This window comes from Theropithecus gelada, chromosome 4, assembly GCF_003255815.1.
Source record: "Theropithecus gelada isolate Dixy chromosome 4, Tgel_1.0, whole genome shotgun sequence".
NCBI classification, from domain to species: Eukaryota; Metazoa; Chordata; class Mammalia; order Primates; family Cercopithecidae; genus Theropithecus; species Theropithecus gelada.
In genome coordinates this window covers 52,967,300-52,991,313 of record NC_037671.1, presented here as the reverse complement: position 1 = coordinate 52,991,313, position 24,014 = coordinate 52,967,300, and the positions used below count along the sequence as shown (strand labels likewise).

At 40.5% G+C, this 24,014-nt stretch overlaps 1 protein-coding gene across 1 annotated transcript in view; it reads right to left on the bottom strand.

Annotated features, from left to right (window-relative positions):
• Positions 1 to 24,014, bottom strand: part of TFAP2D (transcription factor AP-2 delta) — a 56,818-nt gene that overhangs the window by 31,806 nt on the left and 998 nt on the right. Inside the window, exons 2-5 of the mRNA XM_025383865.1 lie at positions 22,496 to 22,993; positions 18,975 to 19,035; positions 9,118 to 9,283; positions 8,830 to 8,948 (exon numbers count right to left, since the gene is read on the bottom strand). Coding sequence (XP_025239650.1) covers positions 8,830 to 8,948; positions 9,118 to 9,283; positions 18,975 to 19,035; positions 22,496 to 22,993 — 844 coding nt within the window. The remainder of the gene's footprint in view (positions 1 to 8,829; positions 8,949 to 9,117; positions 9,284 to 18,974; positions 19,036 to 22,495; positions 22,994 to 24,014) is intronic.

Sequence of the window (24,014 nt, the reverse complement as noted above, 5' to 3'; positions counted from 1 at the left end):
AAGAAGCATCTGCCAATAATCAATCAAAACTATAAATGCAAATTATCTTTTGACCCTGCAACGCCATTCTTAGACATTTATTGAAGATATGTACTTGCATATCTGTGGAACTATTTATATAAGTTTGAGGTTCTTCATTGAAGCACTATTTGTAATAGCCAAAGACTGAAAACACCTAAACGATATTCAGAAGAAGACTGGTAAGATAAATTGCAATACATCCATTCAGTGAAATACCACGAGTGTTTAAAAGAACAAACAACTTGTAAGCGCTGAAGAAAAAAGAATGAACACAAAGATAAACTGTGAAAAAATTAATTGCAAAATAGTGTCTACAGAATGTTATAATTTGTTTTAAAAATGAATAAAAGAGGTACACACATATATCCTTGGAAGAAAAAAGATCAACTAATAACATTTGTTTTCTCCTAGGAGGGGAACTGAATGGGGAACAGAGTGAAAAGGAAGTATTTTACTGAATACTTTTCTGTAACTTTGAATCCTGAACTATCTGTTTGTATTATTTATTTAAACTTATATTATTCAAAAAGTAAAATTACTCTTTGCCTTATTCTTAGAAAGATTTAATTCTGAACTCAATTATTTATTGTAGATGGAACATTGGTAATTCCAAGTCTTCCAATGTTATCCAATAAAATTTAGTCATCACTAAGAGTAATTACAGTCTGCAGTTTGATTGGAATACCTACAAATTTCAATAAATGTAAGCAATGGGGGGGTCACAGCTCATTCCTATAATCCAGCCTGTGGGAGGCCAAGGCAGAGGGTCACTTGAACCAGGCCAGCCTGGGCAAAAAAGTGAGATCTCCATCTCTACCAAAAAATCCAAAATTAGCCAGACATGGTGGCATGTGCCTGTGGTCTCAGCTACTCAGGAGGCTGAGGCAGGAAGACCCCTTGAGTCTAGAAGGTAGAAGCTGTAGTGAGCTGTGTTCACGCCACTACACTCCAGTCTGGACAACAGAGCTCTTAAGACTCTGTCTCTTTTAAAAAAAGAAAAGAAAAAGGAAAAAAAGCATTATTTGATCCATTAAGTTTTGAAAGGAAGAATCACAGAAAAAAGAAAGACACTAGGAAGACAATTCAAATGTCTTTTTAGTGAGCATCACTATGTGTAAGAGTGAATAATGAGCTAGATCAAAAGTGGCAAGGGAAAATTGAGGCAAATTGGTTTGGCTATATTTGTCTTTATGTGGCACAGTCACCATGAGTAGGAACAGGAGATTATGGACACCCAAGCACATAGTAAGACATAATGACGTATGTATAGTATTCTATTCCTTCTGCCTCTATATGCAAATACCTTTCCCCCCAGAAATGAATGAAATCTTAAAATGCAGCCTAGGGGAGTGTTATTAGAAAGTTTGCAAATAGTTGTAAAAGATATACTCTAAGATGGTATATATCTATCCATAATATTGTGTGATACTATTTCAGGTTCATTGAGAGCAATTTTTGAATACTGATAAATGTAAGTTTCTAGATAATAGATAACAATAAGATCTATCATCTAATTACCAATTGCCAAAGCAGAGTATCCTAGACAGAAATTATTCTGTGTTTAGAATAAGACATTTATGGGTGATACAAAATCTAATAGTCTAAAAAATATGTGTTCTCGGAGAAAACACTGTCTCCAAGAAGATACTGTGAGTGCCAGGATGTGTATATGTAAAAGGGAACAGCAGAGTTTTTCCAGGTGAGACTGTCTGACTAAAGTGAACATCAATTAGAGCTATTAATTCAAGACGTCAACTCACTATACTTTTCATATCAAATACACTTTTAGAAGACAGCTGAAAACCTTTCTCCCAAAGGTGGGACTAATTTGGGAATGTAGTATCTGGAGAAGGCCAGTGAAGGAGTTACTTGGGAAATGAGGTCCATGAGTTCCTCAAGTTTCATATGACTTTTAGTTTCATATCTCACCGCCACCACCCAAAAAAAAAAAGCCCATTGTTGGTACCTGTGTGAGAGCAATGAGAATATTAGCTTTGTTCTAAATTCTATGAGAAGAATGACTTACGATGAGGATTCCCTAAACAGATGTTATCCCTAATAATTGGCAAAATGATTCCGGTTTTCAAGCCTACAAGTCTCATGTAGTCAAAGATACTTCCTTTCAAAGTCATAGACTAATCATATGAAGAAAACTTTTTTGGTAGATCTTATCTGTAGGAAACAGTTCATTGACAAATCGGTTGTTTCTCCTTGTTTCCTTGGAATGCAATAATTTAGGCTGAAGATTAAAGGCAGAAGGGAAATACCACCAAGTGGTAGGATTTCTTTCTACTGCCTTTTGGCAGTTTGGCCAGACTGGAATAAAAAGGTTTTGTAGGGGAATCTTGTAACTAATAACTTACTGAACTGGCATCCTTTAAAAAGTACAATGGATACTATTGATAATTATTCTAGAAGAGATTAAACCAAGATTTAATGTCCCCCTAACTTTGAGGGATTAAGCAGAAGCAGAAAGTTCATCGAGTTTTAAAAACCCTGGACTAGTGGACAAAGTTTTTGAAGCCTGGACACAAGAAGTTCAAGAAACTTGTCCAGGGTTCCTAGCAGGAGGGGAGGACCAATCTAATGTGAAAAACAGGCTCAAAAACTGGTAATCTTTTTTCTATCCCTGAGTTTTACTTTAGTTAAATTCAGAAGTAACTCAGAGCAATGAAACTTTTCATGATATATGCCACAAACACAAATCCAAATGGAAAATATGCCATGATGCTGCAAACCAGAAGATCTGGGTTCTCATCCTTGCTGCGCCCAATTGTGTAATCCTGTGCAGAACAGTTATTCTCACCTTGCTTTTAGTTTTCTCATTTGAGAATAATGATAACTGAAATTTATTGAGCAATGATTTTAGGCTGGGTACCGTGGTAAGTGCTTTGCAAACATTCTGATTTAACCCTTGCAACAATCTTATGAGAAAGGTGTTATTTTTTAACACTGCCTTATAACTAAGGACAGTTATGCTCAGACAGATTATGTGTCTTCCCTTACAGCAAGTGTAGAAGTGAGTTCAGACAAGTTTGTTTGACTCCAGAAACAATGCTCTAACCTACTATGCTCTAGTGCTTAGACTACTCACTCTTAATTTTCCTACCAGGCTTAAGTTTTATGATTTTTAGTACATTTCACTATTAAGCAGCACTGTTATTTAGGAGGAAGGAAACTAGGACACATGTACTAATTTTTATTTAGTGGCTCTATGAGGCGCCTATTGTACAAATGTTTAATCTATGTGAATGTAGTTAATCCTGCAAAAGAGACATAGGGCAGATGTTGTGGTAGATATGGGTGCTAGACCATACAATTTTTATCTTTTCTTTGTATATGATAGAGTTGTTTCTGAGAAGACTCTGCCCAGCTAGAGATTACATTTTCTAGCATATCCCACTGTAATCCTCACAATAAGGTGTGATCATGTGACTAGTTCTTATAGAATGTGAATAGTAGTAACTGGATAATTTCCTGGCTAGAGTGGATAAAAAGCAGTATACTTTCACCATCATGCCTTTCCTCATCTGTGAGCGAAATGAATAGGACTCCTAAGACTTAGGCAGAGTAAGCTACGGATGGAAGAATTCTGGGTCCCTGGGTCTCTGAATGAGACACTGACAATAAAAAAGGTCCCTGATAACGAACATTCACATCAGACTGTGATGAGTGAGAAATTAGCTTCTATTATGTTAAGCCACAGAAATTTTGGGAACTGTTATAACAGCTGGCATTATTCTCATCAGTATAGATATGATGGTCTTTATTTACGAATTAGGAAAATGAAACTCATCTAGGTTAAGTAACCAGTCCAAAGTCAGGCCCTACTTCAAAAATGATATTCTGAGGATAAGAGGTGGTAGGGGGAATACCAGGCAAAGGGTTAATAGATTTTCAAAGTGGCACAAAACAACTAATTTACATGAGCTAAGATGTCCAGGATAGGGTCTGAGAGTATATATTTTGAAATGAAAGAGAAGAGCAACAGTTACTAAGGATTTAAACTGAGAAAGGTTGATGGAGATCATATACAATATTTGAAACTGGTTCCCTTTCTTTTGCTGATACATATTTATGCCCTTCATTGTCCCACACTGTTTAAACATAAACAGACACACACACACACACACACACACACACACACAGAGAGAGAGAGAGAGAGAATTTGATCTCCTATCATAACAAATTTCAGCTCAAGGTATTTATATTTACGAGCTTAAATGATCTGTACTTTCAGAACCCTGTGTGTTGCCTGAGAATGTTATACAAGCTTTTGCAAATGCAGCAAAACTGTCCCAGGAAGCACACCACTCAAGCAGATGGAATTTCCTCCTGGTAATACTCTACAATGTCATTCATCTTGGAACATCCTAGGTAAGAAGGGAGTGATATGCAGGAATGACAAGATCATTGACTCCTTGTATTTATTTGAATAACCACCATTTCTGCAAACATTCTTCTTAAGTAAAATATGGAGGAGGCATCCACAGAAGTTGCCAATTCAAGAGTAATAAATATATAACAAGGGTGTTAATATTGGTCAAATTCCTTGAATGTTTTCGAGATAGAATAATTTCCACTCTAGAAGAGAATTATTTCCACCCTAGAAGAGTAAAATTATTCCAGTGTCTCTTCAAGAAGATCAGTTAAGCAAATCCAAGCCACTGTATTTTTCAGAGACTGACATCTTTCTGATATTATGGATACTAATGGATGAGGGCAATGTAATTAGCAAAGGAAAATTGAAAGAAGAGACTTGTAATAAAACAGCATACAAGGAGTTATACCTAATTATTACCTATAGATTTAAACCACTTAGATGAAGACATACGGGTTGGAAAAAAAGTTAAATGTGGTATTACTTTCATGGGACTCAATTTAAATATTTCTATCTCATTCAGAATAAAATATATCTATGTTATGGAGACCCCCCAAAATCCCCAGTCTAAATATCTGCCTTACTAAAACGTTCACTTTCCAAACACTTTATCAGGTGGAAAAATATTCAGCCAGTCAGAAGTTCTTCATCCCATTTGTTAGTAGGTACAATAATATTTGTAACAGAAAAGTTGTGAATTATTAGAATATAGTATAAAGTTGCATCAAACAACCCTGTCTTATACATCCCTAAAATGATTTCTAAAAATAATGACTAATATGAGGGCTTTGAAAAAAATGCTAGGAGCTATTCATAAAGTGACTCCATTTAAAAGGAATATAGGAAAAATGATTTCTAAAATAATTTTTTAAAAGTGAAAACCAAAGGCAAGCATAGAAAGCTAGGGATATGCTCATGAAACCTGTTATGTCAGTAACAAGTGTTGTTTTTAAAAAAAAAAAAAGGTTCATTTGCCAATTTGAATCCCCATCATAAGGCACCTTATTGTTCATTTATTGGCTCTTCACAAAGATTACATCATCTCTGTGTGGAAAGCCTTCAAGGATCCCCACATACTACTCCTTCATTGGTATTCCATAAAAATATCAACAATGTCAAGACTGTATTCAAATCTTCCCCAGAAAGAGGCAGAGTCAAGTACTGCAAAGTCATAGAAGTTTAACCTTCATGAGATTTATTTCTAAGTCTGCTCTATGAGGAATACAATCAATTAGGTATTTTTTTCTCCTATGCTCAATATTATACCAAAATGGGGGGGTATAATTGAACCCCAGTAATGTATTGGGTCATCAGGATGTTTGAGAAACTCATCTGGTCATGGCTAGACTATAACAATTTCAAGCAACAGTTTCAAGAGACAGTTAAGAAAAGCTAAGTTACTAGCTATTGGTAACTAAAATGCACATAAAAGTCAATGTAGAAAATCCAGAAGATAAAGAAGAGATTTCAGTTTAAAAATGATGAAAGAAATAGTAGTATTCTTTCCCACAAGACAATAGAAAGGCCATATAAGAAAGCCAATGGACGGTTTTAGACACTAGAAACCTAGTTTTTGAATTTTTGAAAATGAAAATGCCTAAAAAGTTTCTGGCTCTTGAAAAATATTTGATTGAGGGGGAAAACATTACCAAAATCACGGTCAATTCAAGAATTTATAAACATGAAATGGTAAGTATGGTGAAATTCACAGAGGAGTAAAACTGTACGAATGGAACAAACATTAGACCCACATTGGATCAAGTTGCCAAAAATGCTGATAAACATCAACGATTTCAATGTCCCAGGAGGTTTGATGAATCAGAGTTGGGTCATGATTATTCTATATACACCTAATACTGTCTGCAGGGTTCCAGGGGCCATGACCTAGTTCAGAACATGGCATCTTGCTGGCTGGAAAGGCGTAATCAGCTGTTACCACCAACCCAACCAAAATATGAGGATAAAAATATAAAAGAGAGTCATCAACAATGAAGTCACTCTTCTTGTCAGCTCAGGGTTATAATGAAGCCTATTTCAATTTAGATATAATGTCCTTGTACGTCAAAGATTAGGTTCTCCTTATATCCCAGTATAACTCATAATTTTAAAAACTGTAGGTCATGACTCATGACTCAACAGTGAGTTGTGAAATAAATTTAGTGGGTTTACAATGAACATTAGAAAAGAACACAAAATATGTAATCAAATTAAAATGTCATAGAATATTGCACATAAGCACTAAAACTTTAAAGTGTGTGTGTGTGTGTGTGTGTGTGTGTGTATGAAAGTGGGTTTGAGGGTTCTTACTATGTGGGGAGTGGAGGGATGCAAAAGGTCAGTTTGAGTCTAAATCTGTTTTCTAAGGTTTCATCAATGTGCCTGGAATTCAATAATGAAAGATTTATTTCTCTACATCCTGAAGATATTGGGGATTTCAAAAGCACACAATTAAGATAAGATGCTCCTCAAAAGGATAAAATCTTGTTTCATTAGCCAAGGCTGATAGCTATCTGTGAGCAGAGGCCACAGGAATAGAACACAAGTCAGGCACTTTTGGGATAGGAGAGGTATGCTGAAAGAGTAGGATGGTAAGACTCCAGAGATCATCCTAGGATTCCACATATTTGACCTGCACCCTTGCTGCTAATACAGATTGAAGATTCCCATACAGGATATTCCAGTGCTCTTGGCTACCATAAAAATCAGTAAGAACTGCGAACATACTTTTTGTGGCTCTTCCGTTTTGTACTGACCAGTACTTTCATAGACAGCATGGAGAAAAGTCTTTACTAGGATTGATAATTTTCACACCAGTTAGAAATTTCATGAGCATTCATAAACAATCATCCTGGGTAGTGAAAAGGATTCCAAGGAACAATTAAATCAATGATATTTAAACATCATTATACATCAGAATCACCTGGGGAGTTTTAAAAACTTTAGATGCCTAAGCCATCCCCACAGACTGAGTTTCAGTTGATTTGGGGATGAGACCCAGGCACTTTGTAAGAAACCTTTTCAATTGACTCTACTGTGGAGTTGGGATTGAGGACTACTCAAGTCCTATCATCCATATGATCCTTGAATCCCCTCTATTATCCTGAGCAAGTGTTTTGTTGTATTTTTAAACAAGGATAACTATAATTTTACCCCCATTTTTACTTAAAATGAGTAGAAATCTGTCTCCCTTTGGAATCAACCCATTAGTCATTTTTTTTCTACTTTGCTCTTCCCCAATGTGGGTGTATGATAGGTTACAGCCATCTACCATATGCGAGCCTTTAGTACCAGCACACACAGGCAAACACAGCACAAGACCTAGAACATGGTAATAGTAACACAGTAAATGTCAGTTGTCAATAATATTATTGTTGTGGTTGTTATTATCATGACTACTATCAGGGAACACAGCAAAGATGGCTGTTAAGAACAAAATCACCAAAGCAATTCTGCCAAGACAAATGTCAAGAACACACTACTTCTCAATGTTGTACAGTAAATGCTACATACTGAAAATCTGAAAAAAATTATAGATATTTGGTTTTGTGTTTCACTCACTACTTCCTACAGTGCCATATAGGCAAATAACGAATGCATGAAGTAACACAGATGTGTTCAAGGTGAGGCTTGGCAAAAGGCCCCGGCCTTTTATATTTTAAACAATAGCATTCTGCATGATGAAAGAACTTTCCTTTGACATTCAAAAAGTTCCCCACAATGTTAAAAAAAAAAAACTTTCAACAATACTTCTCCTTAAAAGAAGATTGAATAAGAATGTGTAAAGTTTAGACATTAATAGGAGAAAAAAAGGGAAAAGGTAAGTTGGATATAAAACAACTTCTGGGAATATATTTATTTCCATTTCTCTTTCTATACTACTGGTTAACCTCAACATCTCTCCAACTGAGCTGAGCTTATCCACCCATACAGCCATGAAAATTCACCATGTCTTTAGAGAGGTCTACTAGGATTAATACAATATGCTTTCAGTCTCAGTATCATGCCTAGACCCCTGTGAACTCTTCATAAAGGGTTATTTCTCCTGTAGATCATGTTGTACTGGATTACAATGAGTTACGTTAGATTTACTTAAACTCTAAAATAAACAATAATGCAAATGACAAGAGCACTGCCAATTTCATGTTGCTGTTACTTAGAGGCTATTTGGAGAAGTACCCAAAACTTCCATTGTCTTATTTCCTATTACTACCAAGATTAGTAAATTAAATGATATTTTATGAATTATCTAAATCTTATGTTAAGCCTAATTGAATCATCATTGTCAAGATAATTTAGGAAATTTACCTTAACTGTTAACTGACTTGCTTAATGGTACAGACAAAAATAAAACAGCATAATCTAACAAACCTGAGTTTCAAAGACATGCTAACCTTCCAGCATTATTTTGCTAAACTGAAAAGTCATACCTTCGACCAAGGAAGTGAGGAGGGTGACATTAGCTGCTTTCCGTCTTCCTGCTGGTAAGTTTAAGCCAAGCCTATCCAATTTCTCTCTCAGGCAGCGGCCCCCATTCTTCGATTTTGCTCTGTATAAAAACAAACAAAAACTAGGTTTTGAAAATTCACAATTCTGATGAAAATTATGAGACGATTTACCACATGGGGAACACACTATCAGATGGGAGACATCATGACTAAGGATTGAGGGTATGGTATCAGTTAGAAATTCTGTGCCAGAATACAGCTTTGTCTTACCTTCTCAAAATGCCTCCCAAGAGTGAAGCATTGAGGCACTCAGGTGGGGAGAGGCGCCTCTTTACCTCAGCAATGGTCACCTTGTATTTGGAAGTAGAACTAAGAAGGGACAAACGGCCAGGGACAGAGCAAAATAAGTCTGTGGGGTTGACCACACAGGTGCCACCTTGGGAGAAAAAAGTATAGCACATGTTAGTGACAGTGAAAGAAGCTAACTGCATGAGAGGCAGTTAACATCAAAAGACTGTACTGGATTTGGGAATACATGCTAACAGTTGTACTTATATATCCCCCAAATCATCACAGAGAGCTGCTCTGAATGTTCTTTCAAATACTACTCAGGGTCGTGTCTTTTCAATGTTTGTGAAGATGTCTGTGAGTGTGCAATTGTTAGGAAACATTGGCATCCTATGGAGTGTAGACTGCCTCACCAGTGTTAATTTTGGTAACATTCACACTAAGAAACGCTTCAGTGAATTAAAAACCTGAATTTCAATAGTTAAGTTCACAAGGAGTAGGTATTACTTATACATGGTTTTGTGTTTATGTACACACACAGATGCACAATGTACACAATGGATGGAAACGTTTTATCCACAATTACTGTCTTTTCCAAAGTGTTTGAAAACTGCCATATTTTCCTCATCCATCTGCCAATTAAAGGCACCACAGTCACTCACTCCCAGGCACTGCTAAAAACCAGTTACTCATTGAAAGAAATTTCCAATCCATACAGGTGATGGTAGGTTAAATACCTCTACTGTATGCCAGCCCTCAACATCAGCAAAATACCTAGAACACAGTAATTAATTATTATTATTAATTTAATAATTATTAAATGTTAGCTGACAATAATATTGATGTTGTAATTTTCATTGTCATTATTACTATTAGGGAGAAAAAATATATAATTGTCAGTAGCAAAATCATCAAGGCAATATTGCCATGCTGGGGTTCCTGGAACAGAAGCTTTCTGTCTCCAAGCTCCAGAAAGCCCCTTGAGCTTCAATCTCCTCCAGGAACAACAGTGTATGTTCCCTATCCTCGGGCAGTCAACAAGAACTGAAGAGGACTTGAGGATCCAAGGGTGATCATCTCTGAGAAGCATTTCCCACTGTCCAATTCCTCCCCCACTGCAAGACTTTGGAGCCAATGTCCACCCTGCTAGCATGGTGTCTATACAGTTCTAGAATCCAAAACTGCCTCATGCATTGAGCAATCTGAAGGCAGAGCTTTTAAGGCTCTAAGGCAAATTCAAAGTTGGCTTTTTGATCATGTTTTTATTTCTTCAGTTAGGGGCAATCTTACGACCCATATCCAGAAAAGGGAAAAGTTCTATGAGAGAAAAGAGGTTTTAAAAAAGTAGGTGGGGGAAGAAAAATGGGTAGAAGAGCATTGTCTAAAATATTTTTACTTCTCAGCATTTTAGAAGCACAAAATCTCAGACTCACCTCCAAACTTTTTGAGTCAGAATCTGCATTTTAATGAGAGCCCCAGATGATTCACGTGGTCATTAAAGTTTGAGAAGCACTGAACTAGGACTTACCACTTGCCTCCCAGGTATCTCCTACCCTCATTTACTAACTAGCACATATGGAATGTTACATCGATGGTAGAAATTCTGGCATTCAGATTCTGGTATTTTCCCTGGGCTGGGTTGCAAAAGAACCTGGGAGGACATTTTAAAAGGCAAAGGGATCCCAAACCTGAGGAGACAGAAAAAGTTAACCTTGCCCCACTCTTAAAATATTTCTACCCCTGTACCTTCTGGAATTCTTCCTGGCTGTCTTTTGGTTACCCAAGTTTTCCCTGCAAGTGCTGGAGACCAAGATCTTTCTCCCTAAGCATTCTAAAGCCCCTCCAAAAAACAACAACAAACCAACAAAAACCAGGAGAGTAAACACTGGGAATGTCAGGGTAGCCAACCATTTTCAGGCTAGAAGTTGGGTCCTGTGCACTCTGCCAAAACCTCCATGCTAGTGCCTGAAAACCTGTTCTCGGTTAGAAATCTGAGAGTTCATAATCTCAATTGTCAAATTAAAATCCATTTCTTGACATCAAACTTGTAGCCAATACAACGGCAAATCATGTAAACACCTGCTTTAGGAGCTAAAATCAAATTCTCCTGTGATTTCCCCCTCTTCGTATTCTTAGTGAGTTTAAAGCCAAAATACAATAATAAAAATTTGCCCCAGATTCCTGGACCTAAAGCTACAATTTCACTTTTGTTATCAGTTTCACTCTGTACTTACAGATGCAAAATGCATTTCAAAAACAAATTCTTAAATGACTTCCGAAAATTTGAGATGAACAGGAAAGCAAGGTAGGTATTAATGAATCTGTATTTTAGAGTCATACTGTGAGAATTATGATCCTGATTATTTTAGGAATTAGATAAGTCTAAACCAAATATATTAAACAAACAGAAATCAATGTCTTTATGCAAAATTCACATAGCCCTCTTCTAAAAATGGATCTCTACTCACAGTCACTATGAATCATAAGCAAATTTATATTCTTACATAAACTTTCCTGTCTTGCATACTAGCCAGTATACAAATGAGGACACAAAGAATCTCACCCAGTTGCCAGTTAGCTTCAAGTTTATGATGAGTGAGAGAACAGAGCGTTTGAGTATATGTATGAATTATTGGCTTGGATGCTAATGATAGGGAATAATACAATTTTAGAACTTTCTTATGTTTACTAATCTTCAGTGGATTAGAAACCTAATTTAGGGAGATGTAGATAATTATCATTTTTAAAAGAATTTGTTAGATCAATCTCCCCCAACTGGAAGACTTTTGGCAAAGTGAACCTTATGTGTTGAAAACCAGCTGCTCCCAGGGAAACCACTGAGTCTGCTACCCACCCACGTGCCAATTCCCTGGGCCCAGAGTCTCCCTCTCCTACATCTAGGTTGGGCTTCTGGCTTATGCTCAAGTAGACATTTATTAGGTAAGTTACACAAGCTGCATATTAAGAGTATGCTTTATGCACACACAAATTGCCTGAAGGATTTATTTTGTATTCAGGATTAGCCATCAACCATAGAGTCTTTTATTTTTTATGTCACAGCATCTTTAAAGGGAATTTCTGTTGCTTTGATACTTGGCATTGCTGCAGCCTTGGGGAACTCTCTAGTCCTGGCTAAAGATTTGGCAACTTGTAGAGTTTACAGCAACATGGGGAACCTGATATCTTTCTTCTCAGTGATTTATTCTTTAGAGAGGTGGAAAAAAGTAATAGGTCAGTATCACCAGGGTTTTGTCTTTAGATTGAAGGTACTGAGGGAGTGATACTTCTTTAAGGGAATCCAGACTACAGATGGTAATCATGAGATCTCAAAGAAGAACGTCGTGAAACATTGGCCCACACCAAGTCATTTACAGTAGTCATCCCCAGTGTTACTAGTTGAACTTCCTCATGGTGCTTGTGTCGCATGTCAGCTCTTACTGAAATTATGTGATAATCATTCTAGAGTCAGCATCCCAATTAGGAATGTCTTTGATTCTATAGCCAGTGTATTTATGCAGAACTTCTCCAGAGTTCATCCCTTTTCCATATACAGTTCACAGAAGCAATACTTTCACAAAGTTCACTATTTTTAAATTTGGAATTTGGAGATAGGGCTTTCTATTTTCAGTGATGCTGCAAATTCTGATGGGTAGCTATGGTAACAGCGGTAAGAAATGAGAAACTGTTTACTCAAGGTCCTTTGCCTAGGACATGGCTTTCATAAAAGGGACAACTTTGCCATAGCTGCAGGAAGAAGTCAGCCAGAGACTTCCGGCTCAGGTGTGACAAAACTAGGCACAAAATACATGGATGCAGATCCTCCAGCTGCCCTACGTTGTTAGATCTTACTCGGTTTGAAGAAGCATGGAGTGGCTCTACCTTCGCTGCCTTGGCATAGCTGGGGACATCTCGACAAGTGCCTGCAGACAGTGTGGAGCAGTGGAAAGAGTACTGGTCTACGAGTAAGAATTTGACCAACTAGCGACTCATGAAACTTTGGGCCAATGACTCTGGGTCTCAGTCTGTCCATCTAAACAATGAAGACGCTCACACTTGCTCTACTTATCTCCCCACCTTGTAAGGACGTGCAAGGGGAAATGGATGCACGCATTCTTGGCAACCTGATTATAGGCCACCCAACCCCGTCATTTTTATTTTTTTAAACAACTATCCCGTTGTAGGGTGTGAACTGCGGAGTAGGACAAGACAACTCCCCCACACCCCGCTCTCCCCAACACACACACACACTGCCACCGTCTGTGCTGCAACTGGATGGGAAAGACAAGCGCCGGCGCCTGGGTGAGCTTTTTCTCTTCTCATCCCAGGCTATTAGGGCAGAGGAAACAGCGGCGGCTGTCTCCAAGGAGCCGCGAGTCCCTGGAGCCTCTAAATCTGCCTCTGAGCCACACGCACGGTCTCCGCGCCTCCCCTCTCTCAGAACGCACCCAGCTGTGGCGAGAGGCCCCGCGCACTCTCCAGGTGCGATCAATACTTCCTAGAGGGCTTCCGGGCCGGTACGCGCATCCTCTCCAAAGCCACAGCGCCGCCCCACTCGTCGTAGCGTCGGTGTTGACATAATTAGACCAAATCTTGAGAGCAAAATAAATGTTCTGTTCGCCTTACAGCCAAACAGATGTTTACAATTCAAATGAAAGAAATACAAACGGCAGGGATTTTTCTTCTCCCCTTCTTCATCTCCAGTGATCGCTCGTTTTTTTCTGACACATTAAAAATGTGTAAGCGATTACAAGAGTTTCCTGTCCCTGTTTGTTCTACGGTAGCATTTCTGCGAGGTGCACCTGTGAGTTGGGTGGGTAGAATTATTCTCGGCTGCTTCCCCTCTAGCCTCTCACCCTTCCTAACCCTCCTCCCCCGTGTTACCCCTCCCCCACGGCAGCAGATATTAATTGTAATCAAACAGCAAAGGATGCGGACTTAATTGGAATCAAGTAGGCCTTTGATGATGTGTCAGGAGCGAATTGTGCTGTTTGGGGGAAGGGTATAACATTACAGATATAGCTGGATTACCAGGGCCGAATGTGCTTCTCCTTTTGTAGATTTTAGGCAGAACAAAAGAAAGAGAGGTGTGCGTGAAGAGACTGGCTGTTTTAATGTGGTGGTAGGCGTGTAATGGTGGATATTAGGGTATGTGTATGGTGGGGGTTGGGGGGGCGAGATTAATCCCCATTCCCCAGTGCAGAAAGTGTTTTGGCTTCTGTTGATTTTCAAAGCAGTTAAAGAAATTAGAGAAAAGACTGTAGGCTGTTATTCCCCTCTGCAACCCCCAACCCCCCAAAAAGATTTCCAACAAACCATGCCTCTGGATGCTTTGGCACAAGAGTTTTAGATTCCACATAAAGGAGACTGAATTTCAAACCTGCAGAATCTGCACTGAGGACCAAGGAGGCAGGCGAGGCTTGAGGTGTATCTCCGGCTCTATCTTCACCCATAACGGATGAACCATAGAGATGAGTTTTGGCTAGCGAGAGTAGAGATTCCAGGTAGTCCGTCTGGAATCCGAAGAGTACTGACAAAGGAAGAAGGGCAAGGCTTCCCATCCTCCTCCAATTGTACTCCTTCAGGAGCTGCTGAAAGAGCCAACGGTTTTCTCCAACCCGAATTCCAAGGCTCTGCGCCTTCTTGAAACCCAGAGAAGCAGAGGAAACCGCGTCCTCCTGCCAAGCAGCCTGCTGCCGGCCTTGAGGCCGGCTAAAGGGAAAAGTTCTACTCTGTTATTGGCAGACTGGGCAGCTGAAGCTAAGGTTCCATTTCAAGGAAGCATTTTTTTTTTTTCTTTAAAGAAATTAAATCAGATCTGACAATGTTTATACCGCGGCGTAAGTGCCTTTGCCTTGGCGTGCCAGTCACCTCTAAGCGATCTGACAAACTCAAACTCTCTTAAAACGTGCAGAGTTCAGATCATATTAATTCCCCCAAAATGTTTTGATTCAAAGTAGTTTGTATTTTGTGTAGCCACGGGCAATCAGGAAAGCGCTCCTGCCTGCCCATGGCCGGGTCCGCTCCCTCTTCGCGTGGCCCAGAGGCTATGGCAGTATTTAAGCTTCTGAAATTAGCCTGGGGCTGCAAGGCAGAATGATCACAAAGCGAAACAAGGGCGCTTCCCCTCTCCACTTTTTTCATTTTTTTCCTCTCCCCCCCCCCCCCCCCCCCCCCCCCCGCCCTTTTTAGTTGCCGTCCCGATTTCACGAAAGAGACTAGGGCCAAAATGTCACTTTCCACCCACGTAAGGAAAAGCTGGTTCTTCTCATCTAGCCCACTTCTGAGGTCCACAGCCACTATCCACTTGAACCCCCACCCTGCGATTCCAATATAGATCCATTTATTATGAGCTTCATAATCACCATCGTCATCAACATTGTTCACTTATTATTAAATACTCAGAGCAAGAAATGAAAGGGACCAGTGTCTGACAAAGGGGAGGGGGCCATAAGAGAGCCTCAGAAGATTCAGGGGGGGAAAAAGAGTGGGTTTTTCTTTCTTTTTTTAATGATTAAAAACACAGACGACTCCTGTAAATAGAAGCCTCATTTCTTCAAGAGATGCCTTTTGAAACCCGGTATCTGAATATTCAACGAAGGCAAAGCTCCACTCTGTACGTACAACATTAATATGATCTCTGCAGAATTTGCTACTCAGTAATATTAACATATCAAAGCCTACGCCCGAGGCGAAAGAAGCTATCGATACGCGAGCACAGGGTAAAGTAAAGATTATTGGTTCTGATGGTTGGAGTGGCGGAGCTGCGGGCAAAATCGTGCACACCATTAACCGAGAGTGAGCGCGCAGGGAGCTGCGCCTCCGAGGCGGTGGCAAATATTTTATCTAGGTGGTAATTACCTCGCTGCTGTCCCCTCTTCCACGAAGTCTTTGGCTATCGGGCCTTCATTACAGGCTAAAATAATGTAATTGCCACTTAACAAGTGAGTCAGGGCGATGCTATTTGTTCTTTACAAGTTGAAGTCACCAAATGTAAAGAACAACTGAGAACGCCCAAGCCCTCCACGCCACTGCAAACCAGGACAATGTCCGTGATTAACTCATGTAAAGTACATAGGCACTTATATTTCTTCAAGAACACCATTTGGGATCTTTGAAAGTAGAATCTATTTATTTTTCCTCCCATAGTACATTCTAGAAACCATTAGAAATGTAAATTGATTCGGGAACTTAGCAGAAGAGAGAAAATGGTGAAAAGTTGTGCTTTGCAATAAACCATGTTTCATGTGGTGGGTCATCTGTAAAGCATGAACTGGAAAAGAAACAGACATTTTTATCTCAGCTGTTAGACAATATCGGGTTATATGAAGTAGGGCAGTATAGTAGAGCACTCGAGTTAATGTCTTCCTGATTTTTTATGAACACAAATAGTCTGAGCTGTTGATATCAGGGGTCCTGTGTACTGCCATGACAATTGAGAAAATAGGCTTCTTTAGGGTTTTGTAAAAGGGAGTTCTGAGATGAGGGGCTGGGCAGGCTGCAGCAAAATATACACCCTCTTTTGGGAATACACTTCCTTGCTACCCACTTGTAAATTGTCATGAACATTGATTGTTTCAGAGTAAACAGGCACGTATAGACACACACCCTCCTTTCCACGGCTCAACTAGGTTAACTGGCCTTTCTCTAAGACACGTGGAAATGGAATAAACTCAGCAGCTAAAATCTGAATTCCTACGAAGGGGGGTTTAGTCGCACAAGACAGACGTAAACCCCAAGTTACATTCCCTTTCTCTCTGGAGCTTCACTGTTCTCATATGACATCAATATTTGGTTTCAAGTAGCAGATTCAACGACGATTTTTAGGTGAAACGAATAGGGACCGAATTCTACAGGAATAATAAAGCATCACCTAAGGAGGATAATTTCTGTGACTCTGATAAAGTAGCTAACATTTTGGAGATACTTAAGAGCTTTGGCCTTTCTTGGGAATTGTGTGAGGGGGTGAGAGGGTGTCCCATATATCTCTCCCCAGAAATTCAATTGATTCCAAAGCCTCTTCCTCTCCAGCTCCCTCCTTGGCCTCAAGTAATTCCGCCCTCTGTCAGATATCTTATGCTCAGATGCAGTTTCCAAGCATATGAGAAGGTGATCTTGGTATAAGTGTGGAACTGAATGCAAAACTGCAGTAGCAAAAGGCCGGCTGTGGGAGAAGCGGGCTCCCGTACCTAATTAGTGGCGCTGTCCTTCAGCACCACCGACGTCTCTACGCGCCCTGAGTGCTCTTGCCTCACCTTATTTTTACCCGTCCCAACAGACCCCTGATCAGCACATCTCACCTGGTCCCCTGTTCACTGTGTAAATTTTTTTTTTGCCTCCTCCAACAGCGTGCATTCAATATTCATCAGTCTTGGGTCTATTTTATTCCATTTCCATATGTCTGAGTACCAGCGTGGATGGCAAGCATAATACTCCTCATTTAAAAAATCTTTGTGGAGCTATACCACGAGTGTGTGTGTGTGTGTGTGTGTGTGTGTGAATCTCGATAGGGTGAACCAACAAGAGATGAGCAGCTCTCTTAAATTTAATGTAAACTACTTACATCCACTAGAACAATACCCAAGTTCCAAAGGAAAAGCACCCTTTGTTTTCTTTCCCCATCAGTTTAAATGGAGTTTACATTGGACATTGGGATGTAAAATCTGCAGTTTAAATGTGAAAGAATCAACTGATTTCTACCAGCACATTTCTGCATCCAGAAAAGCAAATCTTTCAAGAAAACTTTCAAAGGGATGGAGAGGGGCTGAAGGACACTTATTTGGTCCCATCAGAAGAGACTCAGTTTTTAGTGTTCTGTTACTGCAGACAACTGTGGTCCTGAAGCAGGAATTAGTCTTGGTGAACAGACCACATCTTATTAATTCGTATGAAGTTAGGATAACAGCTGGTCCCTCTTGCCTTGTGTGCTGCTCGGGTTACTCAGCTTGCTAGGGAAATAAACTTCAGAAGCTTTGGGTACAGTTAAGTAGGGGAAGCTAGCAAAATCTGCACTGCCTCAAGGCCCTGAGAATGTCATAGTTCAAAACCTTTTGTCAAAATGGAGCATCTGAGATGCAGCCCCCTTTAGTGCCAGAGCTGAAAGCAACAGCTCTCTCCTCTCCTCTTGCCTTCCCCCACCTTCCAATTCCATGGGTAACTCTGGATTCAGATGTTTCCCTCAACAGATGGGAACAAGAAAGCTTTATCCAGTACAGTTAACACCACCTCCTCCTCCCACCCTCCCTTAAAGAAAGAAATGTTCTGGACACTTAGAAAAATAAGGGCAGCTACAATATTGGTGTTTCATTAGCCTCCCCTAAAGCCTCAATGATCTAGCCTTTCACAGAATCCTTCAAAGCCTCAAGCTAACACCATCACCTCAAACACCCAGGCTGTGGCTAGCACATTTAGGGCTAAAAAAGAAACTCTGCTTGAGGATGTGGTATTAGTGCTGGGGGAAGGGGCTGTGAGAAGCTTCTTTCTTTCTTTCTTTCTTTCTTTCTTTCTTTCTTTCTTTCTTTCTTTCTCTCTCTCTCTCTCTCTCTCTCTGCCTTTTTCTTTTTTCTTTCCTTCTGCCTCTAACTTTGATTCTGTTACTGGTCTGTGAGGAGCAACAAATATCTCCTATCACAAGCCTTCTGGGCACAGCCTGGGTTCAAACCTTAATGGAAGAAAGGAGGCTTTTAAACGTGGATATGCCAGTGTTGGACTAGAATAATTGACTAAGTATAATTGTTTTCTTAATCATCAGAAAAGGAATTTGAGCACAACCATATCTTCTAAACAAAGTAACAGATAGGAGAAGAATGTCTAGGGTTAACATGTTGTTACTTGTTACTTACCTCTTCTTATCACTCCACCTTGGCCATTGAGAACAAGCCCACACTGGGCTTCCACAGAGCCCTTAATAAAAGAAACAGAAATAACATTACTTAAATGGATACTCACATATATGACCATGTAGGTGAAGTCTTTTAGACAAGCCCATCTCTGAACTCTGTCTCAGTAGACATTTAAAAGCAAGCATTGAGCTGAAGCAAGCTTTCCAGCAAACATAATTTTTTAAAAATTGCAAGAAAAACTACAATCTAAAAGTTGTATAAATCTTAAGGTATGCATTTTACATCACCATACAAAATTACACTTCAAAGTGCCTGGGAGTCTTTCATCTTGGCATAAGAGAATGAGAAGCCCTTTGAGTCCCCATCAAGACACACAGCATATATACAGACAGTGTACACTCAGCACTTTCTGAGTAGAGCAAATCACACCTAGAGTGTCAAGTCTGGGACTGTGGGTTTCTTGAGGACACAGAGGAACTATTTCATATGCAGGATTCAGGATGTCTTATAGAGGTTTTGTTTTACCCCAACTGTAGGAACATCCTATAATGCCACCCAAAATGGACCTTATGAAGGAAAAACCTTCAGGTTCACTCACTGTAGACCTTCAAGATCCTAATGGATTGAGGAATCCCTGGAGTTGGAGAGATGGAAAGGGTTTGCTGATTTTTGATTAAGAAAAATAAAAATTTCTCCCTGTCTGTCCTTTTCTTTTTTCCCAAATCGAAATGTGTTAAAGGCTCATTTTCCTTTACAAACAAACGAGGTATTGGACATGAAAGAGGGCTTGAAGGGTGTTAACCTACCCAACAGCCCGTGAAGAGTTAAGTAAATGCGGAGAGAGTCGGTGCATAATAAAAACCCACTTTACAAAACAACCTTTACAACCCTGGCTCCCTTTCGCCTCCCCATTTTCACCATATTGAGGCAGGCCTGTAAGACCCCCCTTTTCAACCTACTCACGAGCTCTTTCTTATTTTAAATGTTCTGCCTTAAAGTGATTATCAAATCAATATGAAAAAAAAAAAACTTGGAGACTGAGCATAAATTAAAGCGGTGATGGGAAAAGGTGTGACAGTTTCCTTTGTTGGCCATAGCAAATCTTTTTAGGGGACTCAAAGATGGAACTGAAGCCACAAGACTGTTTGCATCTGTTAGGCAGACTTAGACCGCCCTCCAAACCATTGGACTTTCACTTAAAATTCTGTGCAGGGAAAAGTATATTTACATTTGTTGCATTTGAAATGAGGCATATGCTGATGAATGTTTTAAAAAGGAAGAAATAAAAGGAGAGAGACGGGTTTCTCCCACACACTCCCTCCCCATTTCTTGTTTTAGAAGTAGCTATGTCTCTTTCTTTTTCATTCTGCCAACTTGGTGCAAGAACAGTGGAAGAAAATAACTTGTCAGATTTACAAACTTGCTACATAGCATTCTTAGGTTAGATAGATAAAGATGGATATATATTATGATATATACATACATGGATATAGCTATGTAAGGGTATAAACGTATATCACACGCAGTACTATATTTCTTCTAGTATCTTGGAGTGTGTCCCTTAGTAAGAGTAATCTTGCTTCAATATGAGTAATAAAAGAGAAAAGGGACATTTGTTTGTGGAAGAAGAGATAGGCTCAGGAAAAGGTTTCAAAATATCTGAAATGTAGATGATAAATGGTTTCAAAGCTCTTCAAGGCAGTGAACTACTTTTTCTCCCACTCTCTGGCGCACGGTTACAATGTTTATTTTCTTAGAAGAAACGAACCTTGGTTTCTTCACTTAACAAACTTTTTTCCCTCATAAGTAAAACATGTTGTTTGGTCGGATGACATTGCATAAATGACCAGTTGAATGGCACTAAGTCGAAAATGGGATAAACTACGGTGTCCTTTTGCACGGGATTCGCTCTTTGTCTAGTGCTTGCAAATGTTCTAATCCCCTCTTTTGAAAAATGCCCGGCTTTGTGCCTAGCACAGAAAAAAAATTTGTACAGATACAAAAAAATCAGCAACAGACGCGGCTATTAAAAGGAGTAAATAGGTTTTAGTTGAGCTAAGCATTGAATGGCAGATTTTTTCCCTCTTGAGACATAAGGGGATCCTTGTGAAAAATGTAAAAATGCCCAGAGCGTATAAAATTATTTTGTGAATATAAATGTAGAAAGTCAAGGTTTATGCAGCCAAATCTTTTTTCTTGTGTACTGATCTCACTGCTATGGCTCTTTGTTGGAACTGTAAGGGCTTTCACTTTAATTTTAAAATAATCTCTTGCTCAAAGGTAAATGAGGAGGAAAGATTTTCTGTGCGCAACAAGGGATCTCTTACGTCTCCAACTTGTGTTCTTAGACTATTTCCCTATTTGTCCAGAGAGTGTGAAGAAGGTGGCCAGCTTTGTGCAGACAGAAAAAGTAGGAACTCACAGATAGAACTGCACTTTCAGCTAAAAGGAGCTAAAAATATGGGTCTTTTGAATTCTTTTCTGGGTATTTGTGGGTTCATTTGTTTGAAATATGCCTATGGCAACATAATTGCATACTTATAAATTCTATTGTTGGCAAAATATGTGCAAACATGTGTTAAGAAATAAAATAGAAGAGGGATCATCTGATTGAGTGATGGCCTCCACAGTGTCTGAATACCTTCCTTCTTTCCTTCCTTCTTCTTTTTCTCCCTTCTTTCCTTTTCTCCTTCCTCCCTTCCTTCTTTATTTTTCCCCTCTTTCGCTACCTTTATTGCCTCATTTTTGTCTTTTTAAGGAGGTGCATGTTACATAAAATGTAATGGCTTGAAGAGCAAAAATAAACATGTAAATTACCTAACTGGGCTGTGGTTTTGAGTGCACATCAGGCGGAGAGAATTGAACTCAACCTACACCCCGGTAAAGTGCACTATGCAGATTATTTCCTTAGGGTAGACCTTTGAGATTTTCATTTGCGATTCTTTACTTTCCATAGATATCTAGTGAATTTGGTGAAACTTTTGCTCAAGCTTACAGTCCCAACAATTTTCTTAGAACAAGCCTATTTGTAGTAAAATCTCCACAAGCTCAGTCTGAGACAAACATCTGGGACGCCTCGGAAGACCCTGTAAAGTGCGGAGATTGAGAGTACGATTGGTCATCAATTTATTGGGTCTTACTCTGAGTCCAGTTGGCTCAACCCCAGACTTCTCGATCTCCTCCACCTTATTCCCTCAGGGTCACAAATGTTGATTCACATAAGACTTCTGTGAGGACAAACCAAAGGTCGAGGGCCCCAGCCGCCCGGACTGCCGCGCGTCCAGGTGAAATGCCTGGATCCAATGAGAGGAAAAGAACAGGCACACTCCTCCTCTAATTGTTTTGATAACTTTCCATAAGTGGGGTGTGTGTGTGTGTGTGTGTGTGTGTGTGTGTGTGAGAGAGAGAGAGAGAGAGAGGAGAGAAGAGAGAGAGACGCTTTACAAACGGAGCCTTAATGGGGCGGGAGGGGGAGGGCGAAGAGGGGAGGGAGCAGACAAATTCGCTGCATGCTTATTTACCTGCAAGTCGTCTGCTCCCGCGGCGGCCAGCCCCAGGCTGGGCCCTGGCAGGAGTCTTTGATCTGGGTGCATTCCATACTGAGAGCCATGGCTCATGAGGGACAGGTCGTGGCGGCGGTAGGCATCGAGGCAGCCCAGCTCCCGCCTCTGCTCGTCCAGGCAGGACGACTTGAGCGCCCGCGCATTGTGCAGGTTAATAAAGTCGGTGGGCTCCCCGTGGTGGATCTGCTGGTAGTACTGTTGCGAGTGGTGGAGCGAGTTCAGAGAGTAGGCGTCGGGGGTGACGGCCGGGTGGCTGTGCTGAAACTCGTAATGGAAGGACTGGTGGTGGAGCGGGGTGTACTGGTGGTTAGTGGAGAAGTAGGGGGACGCAAACTCGGTGCCGGTGGTGGAGTAAGTTAAAGGAGAGGAGGAGGAATAGGCGACAGTGGAATTGGCTACGGACTCCAGACAGCCAAGCTGCATCAAACGGTAGCTGTTTGATCCGTCGTGACGTATCTGGAAGGAAGAGGGGGAAAAGGGAGAGCAGAAAAACTTGAGGTTTGTCATTTTGCAACCAAGGCGCCACTCTCCCAGAGCCAGGAGCTTTCTCTGGCACTCCAAGGAAAGCGAGCGCGTAAGACTCGGGCCGAGCCCAAGCCGGGTCTCAGCGTCTTCACCAGAGAGCCTTTGCAAACAGGCGAACTGGGGGTGGGCGGCCTCGTCCTCATAGTCTAGAGAGCGGAAAAAAATCCCCCACCCTATATAGGTGCGGGTGACACCACACACGCACACACACACACAGACACACACGCACAGACACACACACAGCCCCTGCCCAACTTGTGCAGGGAGCTTAGCGTTGGGATCCAAGTTTGCAACTGACTCCGGGGCCGCGGTAGCAGAGGAACGAGTCCACCCGAAAAGAGCGCTGGCCCGCGCCGCCTTGCCTCTCCAACTAGACCCCAGCATCGAAATTCTGCGCCTGTTTATGCCGAGATGTTCGGCCCGGGCTGCTCAAAATCATTGTCCATATATTTTTAAAAATCCAGTGTGCAAATCGTTCAACTTGCTCCCTTCCTTAGTCATTTGAGGGAGGGAATCCGACTCCCTCTTTTCTGCTTCCTTTTCCTTGAATAAGCCCATTCCAAAAGGGGTGTTTTCCCCATCCCCCTTGTCCACCTACTGCTCCCCCATCAGTCCCTTTTCTTTGCTTTTCTGAGAATCTTTTTTCCGTCTCTATCTCTTTCTCCTCACCGCCCCTCCCTTTTATTATTAGGATTATGTTTTCCCGCTCATTATGGCAAATGTTTCTTAACGTGGCAGAGAGTTGCCCTCCCTGGCGACAGATGTCATAACGAACTTTCTCCCCTTTCCTTCCTTAACTTCCCCCGAAAGACAGATTATAATTAAACGTAACGGTCCAATATAGATTAGAGACAGGGGAGGCTGCCACCGCCGCCGCCACCGCCGCCGCCGCCACACACACGCGCGCTCAAAAAAAAAAAAAAAAAAAAAAAAAAAAAAAAAAAAAAAAAAA